The sequence below is a fragment of the Entelurus aequoreus genome, linkage group LG08, assembly GCF_033978785.1.
Source record: "Entelurus aequoreus isolate RoL-2023_Sb linkage group LG08, RoL_Eaeq_v1.1, whole genome shotgun sequence".
NCBI lineage: Eukaryota > Metazoa > Chordata > Actinopteri > Syngnathiformes > Syngnathidae > Entelurus > Entelurus aequoreus.
Window position 1 is genome coordinate 64591661 of NC_084738.1, and position 25899 is coordinate 64617559.

At 39.7% G+C, this 25899-nt stretch overlaps 1 protein-coding gene across 2 annotated transcripts in view; it reads left to right on the plus strand.

The window, feature by feature from the left end:
- Window positions 1–975: 975 nt before the first annotated feature.
- Window positions 976–25899, plus strand: part of LOC133656146 (transmembrane protein 132D-like) — a 54846-nt gene continuing 29922 nt past the window's right edge. The window contains exons 1-3 of one of the 2 annotated variants that reach the window (XM_062057033.1): window positions 976–982; window positions 14206–14274; window positions 19566–20454. In XM_062057033.1, coding sequence (XP_061913017.1) covers window positions 14211–14274; window positions 19566–20454 — 953 coding nt within the window. In that variant the 5' untranslated portion in view covers window positions 976–982; window positions 14206–14210. Of the gene's footprint in view, window positions 983–8372; window positions 8516–14205; window positions 14275–19565; window positions 20455–25899 lie in introns of those variants that run through there. The other variant, XM_062057032.1, reaches the window with a different exon arrangement.

Here is a 25899-nt window from a genome sequence, read left to right on the forward strand (position 1 = left end):
CATAAATGGTTTATCATTTTGAAAACCCAGAATTTGAGTTAAGATCATACCCTTATAACCCAAAAATGGGTTACTTATTGACAATGACTCATCATTTTAAAAACCCAGATATTGAGTTAAGATAATACCCTTATAACCCAAAAAATTGGTTACTTCTTGAAAAACAACCCAGAAATGGTTCATCCTTTTGAAAACCCAGAAATTGAGTTAAGATAATACTGTTATAACAAAAAAAAGGGTTACTCATTGAAAAACCCAAAATTTTTTCATAATTTTGAAAACCCAGATACTGAAATAAAATGCTATCCTTAGAACCCAAATAAATGGGTTACTCATTGAAAAACAACCCAAAAGTGGTTCATAATTTAGAAAAACCCCAAAATTGAGTTAAGATGATACCCTTATAACCCAAAAAATGGGTTGCTCTTCATAAAAATAACTCCAAAATTTAACTCAACACTAGCAACCCATAAAATGGGTTACCAAAATTACCCAGCATTTTTTAGTGTGTAATTGGAATTTTTAAAAGAAACTTTTGATGTATTTATTTTTCAAATTTGAGTTGTATTTCCTGAAGTTGAGCTCTCAGGGCGAGGTATTACAAACATTCTGTTGTCACCAAACAAGTTTTTGGTCTCTCTTTCTGGAGACTCATTTTAGATGGTTTGAAAAGTTTCCCCAGCAGAACTTAAAAAGTATTTTCACTGCACTCGTGAGCTCTTTGTCAGCCCAACTAGAAAATACCGCAGTGATGAAGTCTGGGTGTGATGACGCGACACAAAAACACTTTGAGAACCAAATGAAACGTGATATTTCCGACAGAAAACAACCTTTGGCTGGCTTTGTTGACCTGCAGTACACCGTTTGACCACTGGAGGGCGGTAGATCCCTACTGGCATGTCATAAGGCAGGTGGTTAACATCAAAGTCTCCCACTTCCATCTCCATGGCAACGACTTGGACACACACCAAGGAGAGCGGGGGTATTTATGTTGTGTTTGCAGTAATAACAATATATATATTCTACTTGACGTGTACTTTGTGTGTTTTAATGTTGTGTTTGCAGTATTTACAATATTGACATCCTGCTTGAGTTGTACTTTGTGTGTTTCTCTTCTGTGTGCGACTTTGTGACCATCCGTCATCATGTCTTTTTTTGGATGTTTGTCAAAGTCCTGAGAGGTGAAGCAAATATCCTTGAACTGATTCATGTCATGTAAACAAACACACGCTAACACACAAACACAGGTACACACGCACACAAACACAGCGTACGAGAACAACTAGCATGTTGTTATGATAGATGAGTGGTTCTCAAACCTCAGAAAACAAGTACCACCATAATGACCAACATTAAAATACAGTAGTGTAGTAGGCCTAAGTATTCATTAAGTACCACCATAATGACCAACATTAAAATACAGTAGTGCAGTAGGCCTAAGTATTCATTAAGTACCACCATAATGACAACAGTAAAATACAGTAGCATACGGTTGCTAAGTATTCATTAAAAACAAGGTTTTACTTTCCAGCATATTTGATTTTTTTTGGCAGCTAAAATGACCCACAGTTTGAACAGTAACACTGTGTTTGAATATTGGAAAATAAAACACTGTACTTTAATCAAGTACTTATTTTGCGTACTACCGTGATGGAGTTTGAAAATCGCTGTGATGGAAAATCCTTGATGGCTAACATTAGGTAGCTAAATTATATTAATATGTGAAGTAGTAAATATGTTATGTTAATATGTAAAGTAATAAATATATTATATTAATATGTGAAGTAATACATATTTACATTAATATGTGAAGTGATAAATATGTTATATTAATATGCAAACTAATGAATACTTTATATTGATATGTGAAGTAATAGATATTTTACATTAATATGTAAAGTAATACATGTTTTTTAACAATAGGTCAAGTAATACATATACTGAAATGTAAAGTAATAAATATTTTATATTAATATGTAAAGTAATACATATTTTACATTAATATGTAAAGTAATACATATGTTATATCAATATGTGAAGTAACATATTAAAATGTAAAATAATACATATTTTATATTAATATGTAAATTAATACATATTTTACATTATGTGCAAAGTAATACATATTTTATATTAATATGTGAAGTAATACATATTTTATATTAATATGTTAAGTAATAAATATTTTATATTAATATTTAAACTAACAACAAAATATATGTATATGTGAAGTAATAAATATTTTACATTCATACGTAAAGTAATACATATTTTGTATTTAAATGTGAAGTATTACATATTTTGTATTAATATGTGAAGTGATAACTATTTTATATTAATATGTGAAGTAATACATATTTTATATTAATATGTGAAGTAAAAAACATTATTTTGTGTAGTAACAAATATTTTATATTAATATGTGAAGTAATAAATGTTTTATTTTTAATATGTGAAGTAATAAATATATTATATTAATATGTAAAGTAATGCATGTATTAATATGTGAAGTTTGCAAATACATCAAAGATGCTATTTTAATCCATTTCTAATGGATAAAGCTTTGGCCTGGACAAGAGGTCATCAGGTGGTCCCCAACGTTCACCGAGTGTTTCGACCCTTAACCACAACACTCTCCGGTTGGTGGGTCAGCAGTGATTGGCCAGATCACTGCCCCTCTCATCCAGGCTTCCAGCTATTTTCCTCTCTTTTATGCCAGAGCCAACAGGAGACTCTCTCTGCCGCTTCTCCCAGCCTACGAACGGCTGTTTTCCTTGAGTGACCTCTCAATCCGACCTTTGTCATCAGATTCCACACAGATTGAGCAGGGAATCCTCAACATCCAACTTCCACTGTCATCAGCCATGCCATCCACCCCTTGTCCCGGCAGTCCTGGACAAGTTGTTGGTACTTTGTTTTCTTCCTCTCTGCCGCTTCCTCACATCCCTCCTCCCATGGGACAGTAAGTTCCACCAGGATGATTTTCTTTCCCTCTGGGGACCACATAACTATATCTGGTCTTAGAGTGGTGGACAGTACCGCCTCTGGGAAGAGGAGCTTCCTCCCCAGGTCGACCTCCATCTCCCAACCCTGGGCCAACTGCAGGAAGTTTTGTTTGGCTTGGCCTTGGACAACTGATCTATGACGCTCTTTCACGAAGGTGATGGTGCTCAGCAGTGGCTTAGTTTTGGCCGGGTGTTTCTTTCTCCTCTCTTGCTCTAAGATGTTTGCGAGCATTGCCAACACCCTGTCATGGCGCCACCTGTATCTTCCCTGGGTCAATGCTGTTTTGCACCCAGAAAGAATGTGCGCCATAGTTCCTTTACCGCCACACAACCTGCACAGCGGGTCCTCCCTCATTCCCCACCTATGCAAGTTGACTGGGGTCGGCAGGGTGTCGTATACTGCTCGGAGCAGAAACGAGATACGAAACGGCTCCAGCCTCCACAGTTCACTCCACGTCACGGTCCTCTTGGGAAGGTTCCACCTTGTCCAGGCACCTTGGGCTGCGAGCTCGACGGCTTTAGCTCTTCTTCCTTCTTCCTCAAGGTTTCGAACTTCATCCTGGATCGTGGTCCTCTTTTCCCTGGAAGTGGACTTGGACCACTGCTGGAAATGTGATGTTCCTAGACCCTGTCTTCCAGTGCAAGGGCTTCCGATGGTATCTTTGGTCCTGAGAGATGATTCTGCCTGGGTAACAGCAGTGCTGGCGGCCCACTTCCTGCCAGATCTTGTTCTTATTCCAGCTTCCCTGATGAGTTGATCTTGGGAGTCCCTATACGTCAGGGAAAGTCTGCATTTTGCGACTTTAAACTCCTCCGCAACTGAAGACAGGGGGAGCTGGAGCTGACCCGACCTTATGTAGAGCCCCATAGATGTAAAGCTTGGGGGTATTCCCAACCATTTACGAAGATGCTTGTTGAACTTCCTCTCCAACCCTTCAACTGTTGTTATGGCCACTTCGTACACAGTGAGAAGCCACATAAGTCTTTGGAGTAGGCCATGCTGGTAGATCCAGCACTTGTATTTCCCAGGCAGACCAGACTTGTCAATCTTTTTCAACCATTCTTCAACTTGATTTTCGGTGCTGGAGATGCTGTTTTTATCTGTCATGGAATCATCATACCACTTTCCAAGGCATTTAATAGGGTTCCCCTGGATGTTCGGGATTGTTTCCCCCTGAACAAGCAGCTTGAACTTTCCCGTTGTTTTTCCCTTTTGGATCACCAGACACCTTGATTTCTTGGGCTTGAAGATCATCTTTGCCCAAGTAGCCATACGATCCAGTTCCGCCAGGACCCATCTTGCCTGCACGTGAGTTGGTGTTATCACGGTAAGATCATCCATGAATGCCCTGATTGCTGGTTGTTGGCTTCCTGCTGCAGTCTTTGGTCCTCTTGACTTTATGATCGCTGCAGAGATGATCAGGTTCATTCCCATGACAAACAAGATGGGGGAGATGGTGCACCCTGTCACTATTCCTTTCTCCACTGGCTGCCATTTTGTTGTGAACATGGCTGCTTGGAATCGTAGCTTGATGTCTCCCAGGTAGCTGGTGATCATCCCCTGGATGTGATGTGGGATGTGGTAATGGTCCATAGCCACTTGGATCACGTTATGGGGAATTGACCCATATGCATTAGCAAAATCAAGCCAGACTACTGTTAGGTTGCCTTTCTTCTCCTTTGCTTCTTGGATAAGTTGGCTGAGGACCCCTGTATGCTCCAGGCACCCGGAGAACCCTTCGATACCGCCCTTCTGGATAGAGGTGTCAATATATCCATTCCGGGTCATATAGGAGCTCATTCTTTTGGCCAGCACTGAAAAGAAGATTTTCCCCTCCACACTGAGCAAGGAAATGGTTCGGAACTGGCTGATCTTTGTGGATCCCCGTTCTTTCGGCACAAAGCACCCTTCTGCCCTTCTCCAGCTTGTTGGTATGGTTCCTTTGTCCCATATCACCCGCATAAGCTTCCACAGCCTGTGTAGGAGCTTAGGGCATTTCTTGTACACTTTGTAAGGTATACCGCTGGGACCTGGGGCAGAAGCTGATCTCGCGTGCTTTACAACCTCTTGAACCTCTCTCCATGATGGATATTCTGTGCTGAGGGAGGATGTTGGTGGACTGATGGTACCAAGCCCGTGATTTTCTGGTAGGGCATCGTTTCTTGAAGGGTCACTGAATGTCTCTTCAACAAACTCTTCCACCTCCTCCTTAGAACTTGTTAGAGTCCCTGACCTCGCCTCTCCCAAAAGTGACTTAGTGAAGCGATAGGGGTCTTTTATGAACTGGGCTCGTGCAGCTTCCTGCCTTTTCCGCCTTTACCTTTGCCCTTCGGCTCTTCTCAGCCTGATGAGCTGCTCGCGGAAGCTCGCTGTCAGTTCTTTTAATCCTTCCTTTTCTTCCGTGCTTGCCAATTTGAATTGCTTTTTCAGGGTTTTAATCTCCTTCCGAAGTTGTTTGATCTTTCTTTCTCTTCTGTTTTCCTGCTTTCCTGGTCTGGCTGTGTTCTCTCTCCTTGGCACTGTTCCAAACCGTTCTTTTGCCAAGTTGTAGGTGATGGCTGTGAGTGAATCCACCTTCCTTTCTACTGAACCTGCTTGAACCATTTCAAGCACCCTGTCCAGATCTTCATCGAGCATGGACCACTCCTTGGTCTCACTCATCTTAGGCCACTTGATTATTTCCTTCGTTGGCTGGGGTGGGCTTTCTGTGATGGCATTTGAGGTTGTCCTTGTGTGGTTTTGGGGGATTGCAGGCACTGAGAGATCTCTAGGACTGTGGTTTGCTTCCTGCCTAGGGTTCTCCTGCGTCTCACCAGACTGTTCGTCTGAGCGGTGTGCATGCGTTCGTCCCTGTCCACACTTGGCCTTGTCCTTGGCCTTGCTCTGGTGTATTTTGAGCCCTCTTGCACCTTTGCAGATCTTTCCGCAATTGCATTTCACTTCCCATGCCTTCCCAGTCAAGGTGGTTTGTTTGAGCCTTCTCTGTGTCTGTGTCACTGTCCTTGTCGTTGCCGTTAAATCTGTCCTAGCGAGTCTCTCAACCCCCCCCTCTCGGGAGACTCTGGGGGTATTGCTCATTTGTACGTTCTGTAGCTTGCTTGGTGCCCTCTTGCGAGTGCTGCAACAGGGGTTGCTGGCCCCTGTTACCCCGCCAGTCTTTCCTGGAGGTCAGCTGTCTCTCCAGCGTCACCGACCTTTCTCGGTTGTCATCCAGACTTTCCTGGAAGTCACTGGTTGCCCAGGGAGTTCAGTTTGCAAATACATCAAAGATGCTATTTTAATCCATTTCTAATGGATAAAGCTTTGGCCTGGACAAGAGGTCATCAGGTGGTCCCCAACGTTCACCGAGTGTTTCGACCCTTAACCACAACACTCTCCGGTATGTAATACATATGTTACATTAATATGTGAATTAATAAATATTTTACATTAATATGTGAAGTAATGAATATATTAAAATGTGAAGTAATACATATGCTGCATTATAATGTAAACTAATACATATTTTATATTAATATGTGAAGTAATAAATATTTTATATTAATATTTAAACCAATAAATATGTTGTATTAATATGTGAAGTAATACATATTTTATATTAATATGTGAAGTAATACATATTTTATATTAACATGCAAAGTAATACATATGTTATATTAATATGTGAAATATAAAATATTATATAGTAATATGTGAAGTAACAACTATTTTATATTAATATGTGAAGTAATGAATATTTTATATTAATATGTGATGTAATACATATTGTTTATTAATATGTGAAATAATACATATTTTATATTGATATGTAAACTAATACATATTTTATATTAATATGTAAAGGAATAAATGATTTATCACTACTGGTTAGTAATTACATTACTAGTTTATACCACTTACTAGTAGATACCATAACTAGTTCATCATCACAATTTAGTAGTTCATCATCAGTTTGTCATCACTGGTTATTAGTCACTACCACTGTTTTGTCACCACTAGTTTCTAGTTACCATTACTACTTTATTACCCCTAGTTAGAGATTACCATTACTAGATTATCATCAGTAGTTAGTAATTAACACCACAAGCGAATCATCACTGTTAATAGTTACCTTTACTAGTTTGGCATCACTAGGTAAGTTACCATCACTAATTTATCACCAATAGAATATAATGACCTATACTAGAATATCATTGCTGGTTAGTAATTACCATCACAAATTTATCAACACTCACATCACTACTTTACAATAACTACTTATTATTATTTTATCATCTCTAGTTAGTAGTTATCATTACTAATGTATCACCACTCAGTACTACTCTTTACCATTACTAGTTTAGCAGCACTAGTTACTAGTTACCATTACTAAATTGTCATAACTAGTTCTTACCATCACTACTTTATCATCACTAATTAAAATTGACTGTCCTTAGTTAGTTGTTACACAAGTTTTACTCCAACTAGTAGTTATTACTATGAGTTCATCATGAGTTAGTAGTTACCATTAGTAGTTTATCATAACCAGTTATTAAATTCCTATCACTAGTTTTTCACCACTAGTTTTTTTTACCAGTACTAATTGATACTTTCTAGTTAGTAATTACCATCACTCATTAATTTGACCATTACTAGTATATATCATTATTTAGTAAAACCACTAAGTACTACGATTTACCATTACTAGTTTATCATCACTAGTTAGTAGTTACCATTACTAAATTGTCATAACTAGTTTTAACCATCTCTACTTTATATCACTAATTAGAAATGACCGTCCTTAGTTAGTTGTTACACACATTTTACCACCAACTAGTAGTTATTACCATGAGTTCATCATGAGTTAGTAGTTACCGTTAGTAGTTTATCATCACCAGTTATGGATTGCTATCACTAGTTTTCACCGCTAGTTATTTTTATTTACCAGTACTAATTGATACTTTCTAGTTAGTAATTACCATCACTCGTTAATTTTACCATTACTAGTATATATATCATTATTTAGAAATCAACATCATTAGTGTATCATCACTAGTTAGTATTACAAGTTAGTTTATACATTACTCGTCCATAACAAACATTTACAAGTCAATCAGAATCAAATTGATTGTCCAAGTACGTTTAACCCGCAATAACCTTGACTTGTTAAACTGTGCTGTCTTTGTTTAATGTAAATGATAAATATTAAAGGTTAACTAAACATGTATACAAATACTTAAATAACTAATTAGTTTAGCGCAGTGGTCGTTAGAGCACAAACAAAACTGGCAGCAAAATAAGCAAGTATTTTCAAATAGTCTTGTAAAAAACCAGGCCCCTTGAATGCACCAGTCAGAATGCAACTTGCACACAAGAGAAGAGTCACTACTGTCTTCACTACATGTTGGTAATAAGGAGACTTTTATCAAGGACACTTTTATCAAGGAGACTATTTTTTACTCAGCTGAAAACTGAGGTTGACAAACAATTGGAACTCTGCAGCCAACTGTGGAATCAATACAACAACAGGGTAAGCTAGAGTTAGCAGTAGCATTAGCATTAGCATGCGTGTGTTTGCTGTTATTTCTAATTTGCTCAAATATGATAATGACGTTGGGCAGGAATATAAAACACATTTTGTTTCATAAACCATCTTTAATAAAGGTCAGGGGGACCACACCACTACATAATTACCATCATAACATAATTACCAGGAAATAAGTTGCTTTTGTTTAAGTAGGCTACCTACATCTTCATGTTTAACTTCACATTTCTTAAGACAAATGTTTTCACAGACACAAAAACATCCGTGAAAGTCAAAGGTAACATAATAATATAGTATATTAATATAGTAAATACTATATCCATCCATCCATTTTTTACAGCTTGTCCCTTTCGGGATCGCGGGGGTATATTAATCATAGACATCTTATAAGTAGACGCAGCATTAGCTGCTGTGACGCGAGAAATTCGGCCGCCATCTTGAAGTGGTGATGACAGTTGACAGGTAGAAAACAAAGATGCCGGGCTGGTGTTCAGCGTTTTCCTGCTCAAATGAGCAGACTGTTGAAAATAGGAATCGGGGGATTACTTTTCACAAGTAAGATTTAACATTAACGTATTATTGGTTGTATTTTGTGAAAAGAATATTACCACAGAGTTGAGAAGGAGCAAAGATCTTCAATAGTACTGAAATCGTAGCCATTAGCAAACAAGAGTATTATTATAGAGGTTTATTTGAAATAGGGACAGATACAAAAACATAGACATCTGAAACAATTATCCAATGTATGCATCATAGTGTTTGTAGCCAAAGCTGATTTACAACACTTGTCCCCAACAACAACAACAACAACAAGAACAACACAGATCCAACATCATTTTAAATAGGAAAATAAAAAATAGAATAAGGCAAAGATGAGTCGATAATAATGATAATAGAAATAATACAGACAAAGTGCAAACTAGATGAAAGCCAATAATAATAATAACACTGACAAAGTGCAGACTAGATAAAAACCAATTAGTAAAAATTAGTAAAAACTAAACATGGGAACACGATTGTTGCTCGACTAGCCATAATTTTGTTTGTTTTTTTAAAGTGACAAGTGCAGGTATACTTTTCTGGTAGAGAGTTCCATAGTTATGGTCCTTTTATTGACCACAATTCTATTATGACCATAATATAATTGCTTGTCAATGAAATTAATTAAATTTAAAAATGTCATACTTGAATAACAAAGTTGAAATAAATGATGAAGATAAAGATTGTAAAAGCCAACGGGGGTAAAAGTTAGGACCACAGTCCAGATTGTGTAGGGGGTGGGGGGGTAATATATGTTAGCGACCTAGACAATCAGATGGACAGTGGCTATACAGTATTATACAAGTCTAAATTTAGTCTAGCATTCCAACCCAGTTTTTATGTAGGATATACGCATGTATATATAACCTAATCATATTGTTTCTTGAACTAAAAAATAGCTGACCGTTTTTTTCCCCCTTCTCTGGGATTATATTCCCAGTTCTGATCTCGGACGACTGGTCACTTATAGCATATAAGAATATTCTATTACTGTTAAGCAAACTATGAATAATAAAACACGCCAACACATGTGTCCTTTATCATAGCTACACGTATGACAAAAAAACGCGTGAAAATCAGTGGTATTCAGTGAGGCAAGATGAATTCATTGCTCCTGCCAAATGAATTGCACTGAGTGGAGCGGATCACCACTCCAAGATGGCGGCCCCGCGTCACGTCAGCTCCAGTAGGCAGTAGCGGTCGATGCTGCGTACCCTTATAAGATGTCTATGATATTAATATAGTAAATACTGTTCCTCTTCTTCTCCTCTCATTACATCACCTCTGCTCTAACTAATAAAGTGCGCCCCACGTGGAGGCTTTAGGAATAGCCGGGTATACGTTTGATAGCCTTGACCAGTGGTCCCCAAACTATGGCCCGCCAGCATCCGAAATCCGGCTCGCGGGAAGTCCCAAGTTTAAAAATATATATATATATATATATATATATATATATATATATATATATATATATATATATATATATATATATATATATATATATATATATATATATATATATATATATACACTACCGTTCAAAAGTTTGGGGTCACATTAAAATGTCCTTATTTTTCAATGAAGATAACTTTAAACCAGTCTTAACTTTAAAGAAGTACACTCTATACATTGCTAATGTGGTAAATGACTATTCTAGCTGCAAATGTCTGGTTTTTGGTGCAATATCTACATAGGTGTATAGAGGCCCATTTCCAGCAACTATCATTTCAGTGTTCTAATGGTACAATGTGTTTGCTCATTGGCTCAGAAGGCTAATTGATGATTAGAAAACCCTTGTGCAATCATGTTCACACATCTGAAAACAGTTTAGCTCGTTACAGAAGCTACAAAACTGACCTTCCTTTGAGCAGATTGAGTTTCTGGAGCATCACATTTGTGGGGTCAATTAAACGCTCAAAATGGCCAGAAAAAGAGAACTTTCATCTGAAACGCGACAGTCTATTCTTGTTGTTAGAAATGAAGGCTATTCCACAAAATTGTTTTTTAAAAAATCGGTCCTTTCTAATCCATTTGGTCCCGCTAGTTACTCTCAATGGGCCCCATTCTACTGCAAGATGCTGCAGATCATGCCATGTTATTTGAATGCTTCGGGGCTACCTCAGCAGTCCCACTTTCTTAAACTTACGTTTTGACAATATGTATTTCCCCCGCGGGATAATATGAATTTCTCTTCTGTAATCTGATTGTTTTTTCTCCGTGTGTCTGATGTTTGGCTTTTCCGCCGGAATTGTGCCCTTATATGGGGAATGAAGGGCGTTTACCTATGCAAATTACGGACTTAAGGGTGTTTACATATGCATATTGGGGAAATTAGGGTGTGTTTAAATGCAAATTATGATAGACACGCACGCGCTAGCCATTTGGCATTCAGCAACTTAAAAACAGCAGGTGGGAACAATTTGGGCGTTTAAGAACACGTCATGAATTTAAAGGGACTCTTCTTAGGAAATCACTTAGGAAGAAAGATAAGTGGAAAAGTTAGGAACTTATTGCTGAATGGGGCCCAGTGTCTCCTAGCCGCTCAGGCAAATAATTTTGTCTAAAAATGCATTTTCCTATCAATAACGTGACATCATCGGCAAAGTGCGCGCTCTTTCAGTCAATTAGTGCGTGAGGAATAAATATATGTATATATATATATATATATATATATATATATATATATATATATATATATATATATATATATATATATATATATATATATATATATATATATATATATATATATATATATATATATATATATATATATATATGTCTTAATTAGATTATCCAAAAAATAGTGCTCGATACCGTGGTAGAGCGTAATATGTATGTGTGGGAAAAAAATCACAAGACTATTTCATCTCTACAGGCCTGTTTCATGAGGGGTTTCCTCAATCCTCAGGAGATTTTTCTCCTGAGGATTGAGGAAACCCCTCATGAAACAGGCCTGTAGAGATGAAATAGTCTTGTGATTTTTTCCCACACATATATATATATATATATATATATATATATATATATATATATATATATATATATATATATATATATATATATATATATATATATATATATATATATATATATATATATATATATATATATATATATATATATATATATATATATGTATATACTGTATATACTGTATATATGTATGTATGTATGTATATATATATATATATATATATATATATATATATATATATATATATATATATATATATATATATATATATATATATATATATATATATACATATATATATATATATATATATATATATATATATATATATATATATATATACATATATATATATATATATATATATATATATATATATATATATATATATATATATATATATTCATGTATGTATGTACAGCCTGGCCCCTGGCCAAATTGTTTTAATCCAATGCGGCCCCCGAGTCAAAAAGTTTGGGGGACCCCTGCCCTTGACGAATGGAATGGAGAATTATGATGAATGAATTATGATGAGAGAATTATGATGAATGATTTATGATGAGTGAATTATGATGATTGAATTATCCATCCATCCATTTTCTAGAGATTTGAATCCCTGTGTAGCTAATATGATACGTACAATTCTTGACAGGCCATTTCATAATGTGCCACATTGTAGTGTATCTGCATGCACGCGCATCATCATCATCATCATCATCATCCCTTCACTGTCACATGCGACTGCAAGGCTGACATCTGGCAACACAATAAACGATGACACGCTAACAATGATGATGTGAGTTTGGTTATGTACATTTGAGTACACGCTTAAATACAATATGTGTACTATAAGCACGCAAAGCAAACCAGGAGACGTTTTTGGTACACATATTAATATGCATACAGTACAGGTGGTACTGCAAAATGTACTGTAAATCTATAGTAAACATATTAATATGCATACAGGTGGACCTGTATAATGTACTGTAAATGTATAGTACACATATTAATATGCATACAGTACAGTTGGTACTGCAGAATGTACTGCAAATGTATAATACACATATTAATATGCATACAGTATAGTTGATACTGCAGAATGTACTGTAAATGTATAGTACACATTTTAATATGCATACAGGGGGTCCTGCAGAATGTACTGTAAATGTATAGTACACATATTAATATGCATACAGGTGGTCCTGTATAATGTACTGTTAAATGTATAGTACACATATTAATATGCATACATGTGGTCCTGTATAATGTACTGTAAATGTATAGTACACATATTAATATGCATACAGGTGGTCCTGTATAATGTACTGTTAAATGTATAGTACACATATTAATATTTATGCAGGTTGTCCTGCAGAATGTACTGTTAAATGTATAGTACACATATTAATATGCATACAGGTGGTCCTGCAGAATGTACTGTAAATGTATAGTACACATATTATTATGCATACAGGTGGTCCTGTATAATGCACTGTAAATGTATAGTACACACATTACAATGCATACAGGTGGTCCTGCAGAATGCACTGTAAATGAGAACAACTTGACTAAAAAGCATATTAGAAGAATGTAATCAAATGAAGATGATGAATATTTTATCCAGAAGTAAAGTAATATTATTAAAAATTCAAGTCATGATTTACGATATTATTAAATATTAACGTCATGATTTGACATCATCAATGAGTCATGTTCATCAGTTGTCACATCCCTCATCTTTCTGACCTGCTCTGCTTCTCATCTCCTGCTGCACAGGACATGTGGACCACGTGCTGATCACTAATCTCACACACGCTCACTGACTCCGCCACCGTCATCCTCGCTGCTGCTGTCCTGTCTGCTGCTGTCCTGTCTGCTGCTGTCCTGTCTACTCCTGTCCTCTCTGCTGCTGTCCTCTCTGCTGCTGTTCTCTCTGCTGCTGTCCTGTCTGCTGATGTCTTGTCTGCTGCTGTCTTGTCTGCTGCTGTCCTGTCTGCTGCTGTCCTTCCTGTCTGCTGTCCCGTGGAGTCACACTTCTTGTCCCAGCAAGAAGAAAAGTCCTCACCTGCAACGAGGAAACCTTTTTTGAAGACTTTTTTTTACAATGAGAGCAAACTTGCAGACTGCATTTCTTTGACATCATTTTCCACATCTGCAGACAAGATGCTGAAGGTTGCGTGGTGTGTGGCGTGTGTGGTGGCGACAGCTGCCGTGCTGACAACACAGGGTGAGTGTTCATGTTTTACTGTTTGCACCATCAATAGGACATTTGGCATCAAGTCTTTTTTACAGCAACAGTCTTTGTTGTGCATTGGGAAAATAGCAACATGTCGTGCTGATGATGATGATATTTGTAAAAGGCACATGCCTAAAACATGGCTAAAAAAACCCGACTTCGAACATTACATCTGACTTTTTGCGAGATCATTTGTGAGTGTTATTGTTGCACATCCTGGTTGTATTGCAGCGTTAATCATGTTAATTTTTAAATAAAAAGTTATCTTTTTTAATAGAAAGTTGCAAACGTTTTTGCAAATTTTTTTTATTTGTGTTACTTTTTTACTTAATTTCACTAAAGTGCATAATCACAAAAGTGAAGGAGATCCTAAAACATAAACAAAAAGACAAGCAACAATAAAGAGGAGGTGTTACTGTATGAAAGGTAAATGTTTACTAACATTAACCATTCAGCAGATACCAAAGAAAAAAAGGAACATACCAAATACAGATAAATGATTATACTATATATATATATATATATATATATATATATATATATATATATATATATATATATATATATATATATATATATATATATATATATATATATATATTTCTATATATATATATATATATATATATATATATATATATATATATATATATATATATATATATATATATATATATATATATATATATATATATATATGTGTGTGTGTGTGTGTAATGATATAAATATGTATATGTATATATATATATATACACTACCGTTCAAAAGTTTGGGGTCACATTGAAATGTCCTTATTTTTTAAGGAAAAGCACTGTACTTTTCAATGAAGACAACTTTAAACTAGTCTTTGTCATGACTCGGTCTGTGGCGTGGTTGGTTCTCCAGTGGTGCAAATGAATTGGACCATACGTGGCGTGCAGGTGAGGACATGTTTAATATTTTAACTCAAAAGGGAATTAACAAAAAGCGCGCACAAAGGCGGAAGTACACAACGTGGCTATGAAAATAAAACACTATAGCACAAAGGCAAAAAACTATGAACAATAACAAAACTTACTTGACATGAGAAGAGGGGCATAAAAAAGAGCAGCAAGGATCATGAGGGTGAACAGAGTGGCAGGAGTGTGATGTCGCCAGGACGAACAACAGAAACAAAAAAACTTATATAGTGACATGATCAGTGAAAACAGGTGCGTGACTCTAAATGTGAACAGGTGCGTGACATGACAATGTGAACCAGGTGAAACTAATGGTTGCTATGGTGACAAATAAAAGTGCACAAAAAGTCCAAAACCAAAACCGAACATGACTAAAACAAAACATAATCACAGACATGACAGAGCCCCCCCCTTACGGACAGATCCCAGATGTCCAAAACAAACAAAACAAGGCAGGATCGAGAATCATGGGAGGGTGGGAGGGGGACATGGCGGTGGGTCGCCAGACCAGGTGTCCCCGAATCCACCGTTGCAGGATCAGGTGGCGGCGACGCGTAGACCGCCGCTGTACCTGACGAGGTGGGCGACCCGGGAATGGCCATATCCATGGCCGACGAGGAGGTGGGCGCACTTGGCGTGGCGGCCGACCAGGTAGTGGCCACATCCGTGGCCGACGAGGAGGTCGGCGTACCTGGCGTGGCGGACGCCCATGGACTGGCCACATCCATGGCCGACGAGGTGGATGCGTCGTCATCGTGGCAGACGTGGAAACTGCAGATGAAGCAGGTGGCGAAGCTTGGCGTGGAACGTCGGGCGGCGAAGCTTGGCGTGGCACGTCGGGCGGCGAAGCTTGGCGTGGCCATGGTTGGTCTTGGCATGGTTGGTCTTGGATTTGGTCTTGGCATGGTTGGTCTTGGATTTGGTCTTGGCATGGTTGGTCTTGGCGTGGGGGGTCTTGGTCTTGGCTTGGACTTGGGGGGTCTTGGTCTTGGCTTGGACTTGGGGGATCTTGGTCTTGGCTTGAGGGGTTGCGTCGTGGAGCTGCGACTGGCGGCACTTGGCGTCGTTGAGCTGCGACTGGCGGCACTTGGCGTTGTGGAGCTGCGACTGGCGGCACTTGGCGTCGTGGAGCTGCGACTGGCGGCACTTGGCGTCGTGAAGCTGCGACTGGCGGCACTTAGCGTCGTGGAGCTGCGACTGGCGGCACTTGGCGGCGTGGAGCAGGTAGCGGAACTTGGCGTGGTGCTAATACTGGCGGAACTTGGCGTGGTGCTACTACTGGCGGCACTTGGCGTCGTGAAGCTGCGACTGGCGGCACTTGGCGTCGTGGAGCTGCGACTGGCGGCACTTGGCGTCGTGGAGCTGCGACTGGCGGCACTTGGCGTCGTGGAGCTGCGACTGGCGGCACTTGGAGTCGTGGAGCTGCGACTGGAGCTTGACGTGGTGCTGGTACCGGTGCTTGGCGTGGTGCTGGTACCGGTGCTTGGCGTGGTGCTGGTACCGGTGCCTGGCGTGGTGCTGGTACCGGTGCCTGGCGTGGTGCTGTGACAGGTGCTAGCTTTGGTGCAGGTGGCCTAGCTGGGGGTTGCGGCTTGGCAGGCCGAAAGACCGGTGGTGGCGGCCGTGCTGGAGGCTGTGGCTTAGCATGGTGACGGACTGGTGGTGGCGGCCGGGCCGGAGGCTGTGGCTTGGCAGGACGATGATGATCCACCCCCCCTGAACAGTTCCCAGCCCTAGCCCCCTCCCCCTCAAGGAGCGGATACCAGACGCGCTCCCCGCTGTCTGAAACCGTTTTTTGGGGTGGGTGGAGGGAGGTCAGGAGGGGGGCAAAATCCTCCCCTCTAAATTGTCCAAACAGTCTTTCTTTCCCCCCCACCTGGGCTTTTGTGGGTGAAAAACATTTTTGAGACTTGGCCGTGGCTTGAGTCTTGGGGGGCGGGGCATGAATTCTGGGTGACTGTGATTGACTGGGTAAAGAATTTGGAAAAAAAATCTCCAGGTCTGTGGAGTGCTCCTTGAGCTGCCAGGCTGGCTGACTTCCATTTCCGCCCGGAGGGGGAGGAGCCCGCAGGAGTGACGCATCCTGTCCACTCAAGGAAGTCTTTCCTCTTCCTTGGCGACGTTTCCGGGACGGGAGCAATGCGCCGATCTGCACCAGCTTGCCTCCGGGCCCCCACATCATCCCCCTGCGCTCCCTGGGGGAAAAGCGCAGTGTTTCCGCCTCCATAGCGCGCAGGACTTCCCACGCTCCCTCGTCCAATTTTGCGGGAGAACTTTTTTGCTGGCGACATCTGTCATGACTCGGTCTGTGGCGTGGTTGGTTCTCCAGTGGTGCAAATGAATTGGACCATACGTGGCGTGCAGGTGAGGACATGTTTAATATTTTAACTCAACAGGGAATTAACAAAAAGCGCGCACAAAAGCGGAAGTACAAAACGTGGCTATAAAAAATAAAACACTATAGCACAAAGGCAAAAAACTATGAACAATAACAAAACTTACTTGACATGAGAAGAGGGGCATAAAAAAGAGCAGCAAGGATCATGAGGGTGAACAGAGTGGCAGGAGTGTGATGTCGCCAGGACGAACAACAGAAACAGAAAAACTTATATAGTGACATGATCAGTGAAAACAGGTGCGTGACTCTAAACGTGAACAGGTGCGTGACATGACGATGTGAACCAGGTGAAACTAATGGTTGCTATGGTGACAAATAAAAGTGCACAAAAAGTCCAAAACCAAAACCGAACATGACTAAAACAAAACATAATCACAGACATGACAGTCTTAACTTTAAAGAAATACACTCTATACATTGCTAATGTGGTAAATGACTCTTCTAGCTGCAAATGTCTGGTTTTTGGTGCAATATCTACATAGGTGTATAGAGGCCCTTTTCCAGCAACTATCACTCCAGTGTTCTAATGGTACAATGTGTTTGCTCATTGGCTCAGAAGGCTAATTGATGATTAGAAAACCCTTGTGCAATCATGTTCACACATCTGAAAACAGTTTAGCTCGTTACAGAAGCTACAAAACTGACCTTCCTTTGAGCAGATTGAGTTTCTGGAGCATCACATTTGTGGGGTCAATTAAAAGCTCAAAATGGCCAGAAAAAGAGAACTTTCATCTGAAACTCGACAGTCTATTCTTGTTCTTAGAAATGAAGGCTATTCCACAAAATTGTTTGGGTGACCCCAAACTTTTGAACGGTAGTGTATATATATACACATACATATATATACATACATATATATATATACATACATATATATATGAACACATATATGTATATACATGCATATATGTTCATATATATATACATGTAGATTTATACATACACATATATAAACACACATATGTATATACTGTATGTATAATATAATATAATAATAAATATATGTATTAATGTTTGTACGTATATACATACACACACACACACACACACACATATATACATATATACATAATATGTATATATATATATATATATATATATATATATATATATATATATATATATATATATATATATATATATATATATATATATATATATATATATATATATATATATATATATGTATATATATATATATATGTATATATATATGTGTATATATATATGTGTATATATATATATATATATATATATATATATATATATATATATATATATATATATATATATATATATATATATATATATATATATATATATATATATATATATATATATATATACATACATATAAAGTAAAATACTAATAACTAATAGTACAACTGATTACGGTGGAACAGGGGTTAGTGCCTCACAATAAGAAGGTCCTGGGTTCAAGGTCTTTTATGTGTGGAGTTTGCTTGTTCTCCCCGTGACATCGTGGGTTCTCTCCTCGTACTCCGGCTTCCTCCCGCCTCCAAAGACATCCACCTGGTGATAGGCCCCTCCCACTTCCAAAGACATGCACCTGATAGGTTGATTGTCAACACTAAATGGTCCCGAGTGTGTGAATGTTGTCTATCTCTGTTGGCCCTGTCATGAGGTGGACACTTGTCCAGGGTCTGCCCCGCTTTCCTTGTCCAGGATCTACCCCGCCTTCCTTGTCCAGGGTGTACTCCGGTAGAAAATGGATGGATGGAAAACAATGATTTATGTGTTATTATTTCAATAATATAATAATAATAATAATAATTATTATTATTATTATTATTATGTTTCTGAGATTATTTTCCACTCATGTTATTTGCTACTTGCTTCACAGGATTATGCTTTTCAAACCACAGCCCATAGGGGGTGCCACTACATGGGCTAACTAATACTGTTTCTCTCTCTTCCTCCCCCAGATGTTGAAAGCCAACTTGTTTCTGAAGATCCACAACCCTCAATTCCACTTCCTGTTTACCCCACAGTCACTTTCCAGGTGCTCAACGTGGACCACGTGCTTCTGAGGAAGGTCTCTCCCAGTTCTCAGGGCAACTCCAGCCTGAAGGCTCACATTCAGACGTTCCTCATCACCGATTCAGGTCCCGGTCTTCTCCAACCTACTGTCAACGCCTCCTTTGGTCCACTGACCGTGGACGCCCCCATTGCACCAAACCTGCTCCACAGCGGGCGCAAGATCCTGCCCGTCATTGTGGGCCGCCAGGTGCACGCCTCGTCACCAACTGCTAGGATCCTCTTCCACATGTCTGCCGAAGCTGAGGTCAAGGTGACGTCTGATGAAGACCGGATGAGAACGGGGAAGGACAGAGCTCACTGTGTGACGGCGTACGCCTTTTGGGGGACCAGGGAAGTCCGCGGGTCATGCCTGGTGTCTCCCGGTGGATTCTGTGTGGCGCAGCTAAACCCAGAACCCGCGTGGTTCAACCCGTCCAATCCAGCCGGCAGCTCCAGCAAAGAGACCGGAAGAAGCAACCCTGAAAAAGGAGTCCAGGAGAACCTTGTGGAGGTCTACTTCCAGAGTCGAAGGGACCGCACGGGACAGTGCGTGCCTCAGGACAGCCTGCAACGGGCTGGGAGAGGCGGGGTTCACGATGGGACGGGGACCCCCATGAGGAGAATCGGAAGCGTTACCCTGCTCCAAAGTCCACCTGGCCACCCGGCCTTTTTCCGTCTAAGACTAGGGGGTGCTGTGGTCATCCAGACCTCCTCCAAGCCCCTGAAGACCAACAATACGGCAACGTTTAACATCTACCTGGCCGGCACCTCCGCCTTGGAGACGTTCACGCTCAGGTATGTCAGGATTTCATCAAAGTGAAGTTTCACAGATAAGCGTTTTCATTGCTTGTCCAAGATCGCTCGTCAGAAGGTCTTGAAGACAAGTCAAGTCAGTCCAAGATCATTCGTCAGAAGTCGAGTCAGCACTTGCAGCACTTGGTCTTTGTTGACTCCTTAGTTGTGAATGTTGTTCTACACTAAACTTTCATCAATCATCTGATCGGAATCGTTCAAGTATCAAAAATATCACAGGTTAGCCAGACAAATGGGCCACTTTTCGAACATGCACAACTCCCCGCATTTCTCACCCCATTGGAACTGTTCCACCATTATATCATCTAGGACAATTGTGCAAGTATCAATATTTTCCAAAAATGTCCAGTTTTCCTGAAATTTTCAGGAAATTCCCATTCAAATGTATGGACATATTCATAGTTATACAATGCCTTCAATTCTCAAAATGTTACGCCATTTTTTACCCGATTCTGACCTTTCAACTTTACACACACACACACACACACACACACACTACTCTTCCGAGATCTTGAAGGCATAACATGTTTTTTCTTTCCCAAAATTCACGGTTTTCCCGGAATTTCCAGGAATTTCTCCCCATTGACAATGAATGAGCATTATATAATCTACTTCATATCCCACATTTCTCATCCGATTTGAACCGTTCCACTTTTCACACACTCCACTCAACTTGGACAATTTTATTTCCATTTTCTAAGTTAAAAAAATCCAGGAATTCCAAGAATTCCAGGTTTTCCATAGCCCTATTTTTACCTCTTTCTGGAAAGTTTTCCCAGTCCACATTTTTCAACCAAATCCAACTATTCCACCATCAAAACATTCCTCTTAGTTGGGACAACAAAAGTTATGTTTTTTTTTTCGTACATATTCCCGGTTTTCCCGAAATTCCAGGATTTCCCAAATAGGTCAACATTTTTCAACCAATTCCAAAAATTCCAGCTCATTTATATCATTTAGGACAATTGTGCTAGTATCAATATTTTCAAAAATGTCTGGTTTTCCCGAAATTTCCAGGAAATTTACATTCAAATGTATGGACGTATTCATAGTTATACAATGCCCTAAATTCTCAAATGTATATATGTACCGATGTATATATGTACAGATGTAGATGTATATATGTACAGATGTATATATGTACAGATGTATATATATGTACAGATGCGCTACATTTTACCCGATTCTGACCTTTCAACCATCCACACACACACTACTCTTCCAAGATATTGAAGGCATAACATGTTTTTCCTTTCCCAAAATTCACGATTTCCCGGGATTTCCAGGAATTTCTCCCCATTGACAATGAATGAGCATTATACAATCTACTTCATATCCCACATTTCTCATCCGATTTGAACCGTTCCACTATCCACACACTCCACTCAACTTGGACAATCAAACTACCATTTTCCAAGTTAAGAAAATTCCAGGAATTCCAGGAATTCACGGTTTTCCATAGCCCTATTTTTACCTCTTTCCGGAAAGTTTTCACAGTCCACATTTTTCAACCAAATCCAACAATTCCACCATCAAAACATTCCTCTTAGTTGGGACAACAAAAGTTAGGTTTTTTTTTCGTACATATTCCCGGTTTTCCCGAAATTCCAGGAATTCCCAATTAGGTCAACATTTTTCAACCAATTCCAAAAATTCCAGCTCATTTATATCATTTAGGACAATTGTGCTAGTATCAATATTTTTAAAAATGTCTGGTTTTCCCAAAATTTCCTGGAAATTTCCATTCAAATGTATGGACGTATTCATAGTTATACAATGCCCTAAATTCTCAAATGTATATATGTACCAATGTATATATGTACAGATGTAGATGTATATACTGTATGTACAGATGTATATATGTACAGATGTATATATATGTACAGATGCGCTACATTTTACCCGATTCTGACCTTTCAACCATCCACACACACACTACTCTTCCGAGATATTGAAGGCATAACATGTTTTTTATTTCCCAAAATTCACGGTTTTCCCGGAATTTCCAGGAATTTCTCCCCATTGACAATGAATGAGCATTATACAATCTACTTCATATCCCACATTTCTCATCCGATTTGAACTGTTCCACTGTCCACACACTCCACTCAATTTGGACAATCAAATTGCCATTTTCCAAGTTAAAAAAATTCCAGGAATTCCAAGAATTCCCGGTTTTCCATAGCCCTATTTTTACCTCTTTCTGGAAAGTTTTCCCAGTCCACATTTTTCAACAAATTCCAACCATTCCACCATCAAAACATTCCTCTTAGTTGGGACAACAAAAGTTAGTTGTTTTTTTCGTGCATATTCCCGGTTTTCCCGAAATTCCAGGAATTCCCAAATAGGTCATCATTTTTCAACCAATTCCAAAAATTCCAACTCATTTATATTATTTAGGACAATTGTGCTAGTATCAATATTTTCAAAAATATCTGGTTTTTCTGAAATTTCCAGGAAATTTCCATTCAAATGTATGGACGTATTCATAGTTATAAAATGCCCTAAATTCTCAAACTTTTGCGCTACATTTTACCCGATTCTGACCTTTCAACCATCCACACACACTACTCTTCCAAAATAATGAAGGCATAATATGTCTTCCCTTTCCCCAAATTCACGGTTTCCCCTGAATTTCCAGGAATTTCTCCCCATTGACAATGAATGAGCATTATACAATCGACTTCATATCCCACATTTCTCATCCGATTTGAACCGTTCCACTATCCACACACTCCACTCAACTTGGACAGTCAAATTGCCATTCTCCAAGTTAAAAAAAATTCCAGGAATTCCAAGAATTCCCGGTTTTCCATAGCCCTATTTTTACCTCCTTCTGGAAAGTTTTCCCAGTCCACATTTTTCAACCAATTCCAACCATTCCACCATCAAAACATTCCTCTTAGTTGGGACAACAAAAGTTAGTTGTTTTTTTCGTGCATATTCCCGGTTTTCCCGAAATTCCAGGAATTCCCAAATAGGTCAACATTTTTCAACCAATTCCAAAAATTCCAACTCATTTATATCATTTAGGACAATTGTGCTATTATCAATATTTTCAAAAATGTCTGGTTTTCCCTAAATTTCCAGTAAATTTCCATTCAAATGTATGGACGTATTCATAGTTATACAATGCCCTAAATTCTCAGACTTTTGCGCTACATTTTACCCGATTCTGACCTTTCAACCATCCACGCACACACTACTCTTCCGAGATATTGAAGGCATAACATGTCTTCCCTTTCCCCAAATTCACGGTTTCCCCTGAATTTCCAGGAATTTCTCCCCATTGACAATGAATGACCATTATACAATCGACTTCATATCCCACATTTCTCATCCGATTTGAACCGTTCCACTATCCACACACTCCACTCAACTTGGACAGTCAAATTGCCTTTCTCCAAGTTAAAAAAAATTCCAGGAAGTGCAAGATTGTCAGAGACATTTTAAAACAAGCTATTAGTGCACTTTTGATGACATATCAAAACAACACTAAATTAAAGTGTACTTTTTTACTACAATAGTTTAAAACAAATAAAGTGCACTTTTGTGCATGATGTCACACAAGCTATTTCCAAAACTGTAGAATAAAAATGAGCTGCATAATAGGAAATCAAATAGTGTATGTCCTTCGCTATGTGGTAGGTTCCTGCGGACGTTATCTCCTTCTGTTGTTTGACTATTTTTTTCATACGGTGTTGATGTGGAAATGGTGTTGATGTGCAGGTTGCTTCGGCATTTTGTTGGTGTGGCAACGGCCGAGATGTTGACATGCGGAGTTTCAAGCACTCTTCACTCTCTAGCGGGTAACTTTTCAAATAATGGTACAAATTAGTAGTGCCGCTACTTTTTGTAGCAACGCTTTTGCCGCATACTTGACATATTACGGTTTTCTGTTCAACATGTTCCCGCTTGAAGCCAAACCACCGCCAAACGATGGACCCTGTGCTGTTTTTCTTGGGAATTAATTCTTTTTCATCCATTCGTTACCAGATTCGCACATTCTCACTCTCGTATTACCACTGGCACCGCTCTGCTTGTCACCGATTCTGTTCATAACTTTTATGGACAGAATTTCTAGGCGCAGTCAGGGCGTTGAGGGGATCCGGTTTGGTGGCTGCAGGATTAGGTATCTGCCTTTTGCAGATGATGTGGTCCTGATGGCTTCATCTGGCCAGGATCTTCAGCTCTCACTGGATCGGTTCGCAGGCGAGTGTGAAGCGACTTGGATGAGAATCAGCACCTCCAAGTCCGAGTTCATGGGTCTCCACCGGAAAAGGGTGGCGTGCCATCTCCGGGTTTGAGGGGGAGACCCTTCCCCAAGTGGAGGAGTTCAAGTACCTCGAAGTCTTGTTCACGAGTGAGAGAAGAGTGGATCGTGAGATGGACAGGCGGATCGGTGCGGCGTCTTCAGTAATGCGGACACTGTATCAATCTGTTGTAGTGAAGAAGGAGCTGAGCCGGAAGGCAACGCTCTCAATTTACCGGTCGATCTACGTCCATCCTCACCTATGTTCATGAGCTGTGGGTTATGACCGAAAGGACAAGATCACGGGTACAAGCGGCCGAAATGAGTTTCCTCCGCCGGGTGATGGGGCTCTCCCTTAGAGATAGGGTGAGAAGCTCTGCCATCCGGGGGGAGCTCAAAGTAAAGCCGCTGCTCCTCCACATTGAGAGGAGCCAGATGAGGTGGTTCGGGCCACCCGAACGCCTCCCTAGGGAGGTGTTTAGGGTACGTCCGACCGGTAGGAGGCCACAGGGAAGACCCAGGACACGTTGGGAAGACTATGTCTTCCGGCTGGCCTGGGAACGCCTCTGGATCCCCCGGGAAGAGCTGGACGAAGTGGCTGGGGAGATGAACGTCTGGGCTTCCCTGCTTAGGCTGCTGCCCCCGCGACCCAACCTCGGATAAGCCGAAGAAGATTGATGGATGGATGGCAATTAATTTGAGAATTATTTTTTTTTGACACCCTTATTAAAGCTTATGCTTGCGAGTACGAGAGGATGATTTGGTCGGATATTACGGGGTTCACTGAGACGTTCACTATGCCATCTGGTGTATCAAAATAACAATTAGGGTTTAGGTACTCTGAGGTTTCCCATGCAGTAGAATGTTTTTATTAGAATACTAACTACTCTTCTGATTGAGCTGTGTCTCTAAATGTATCATCTAATCCGTCGATTTAGGGATATCATGCTGCGCGCCCACTGGACATAATCTGCAGGAAAATGGAGAGCCATGCAAAGGTACATGTATTAATCCACGTGTGCCAGTCTCATGAATCTTCCGTAGGAGCACAACTGACCCGATGACGCTCAGTTTTTACATGAAAGCCGTTTGACCCCCCCCCCCCCCCCCCCCCCCGCCCCCCCGGGGTTTGCATTCACCTGAAATCACCCTCCAAATCCGAGCGTAGGGTCCAA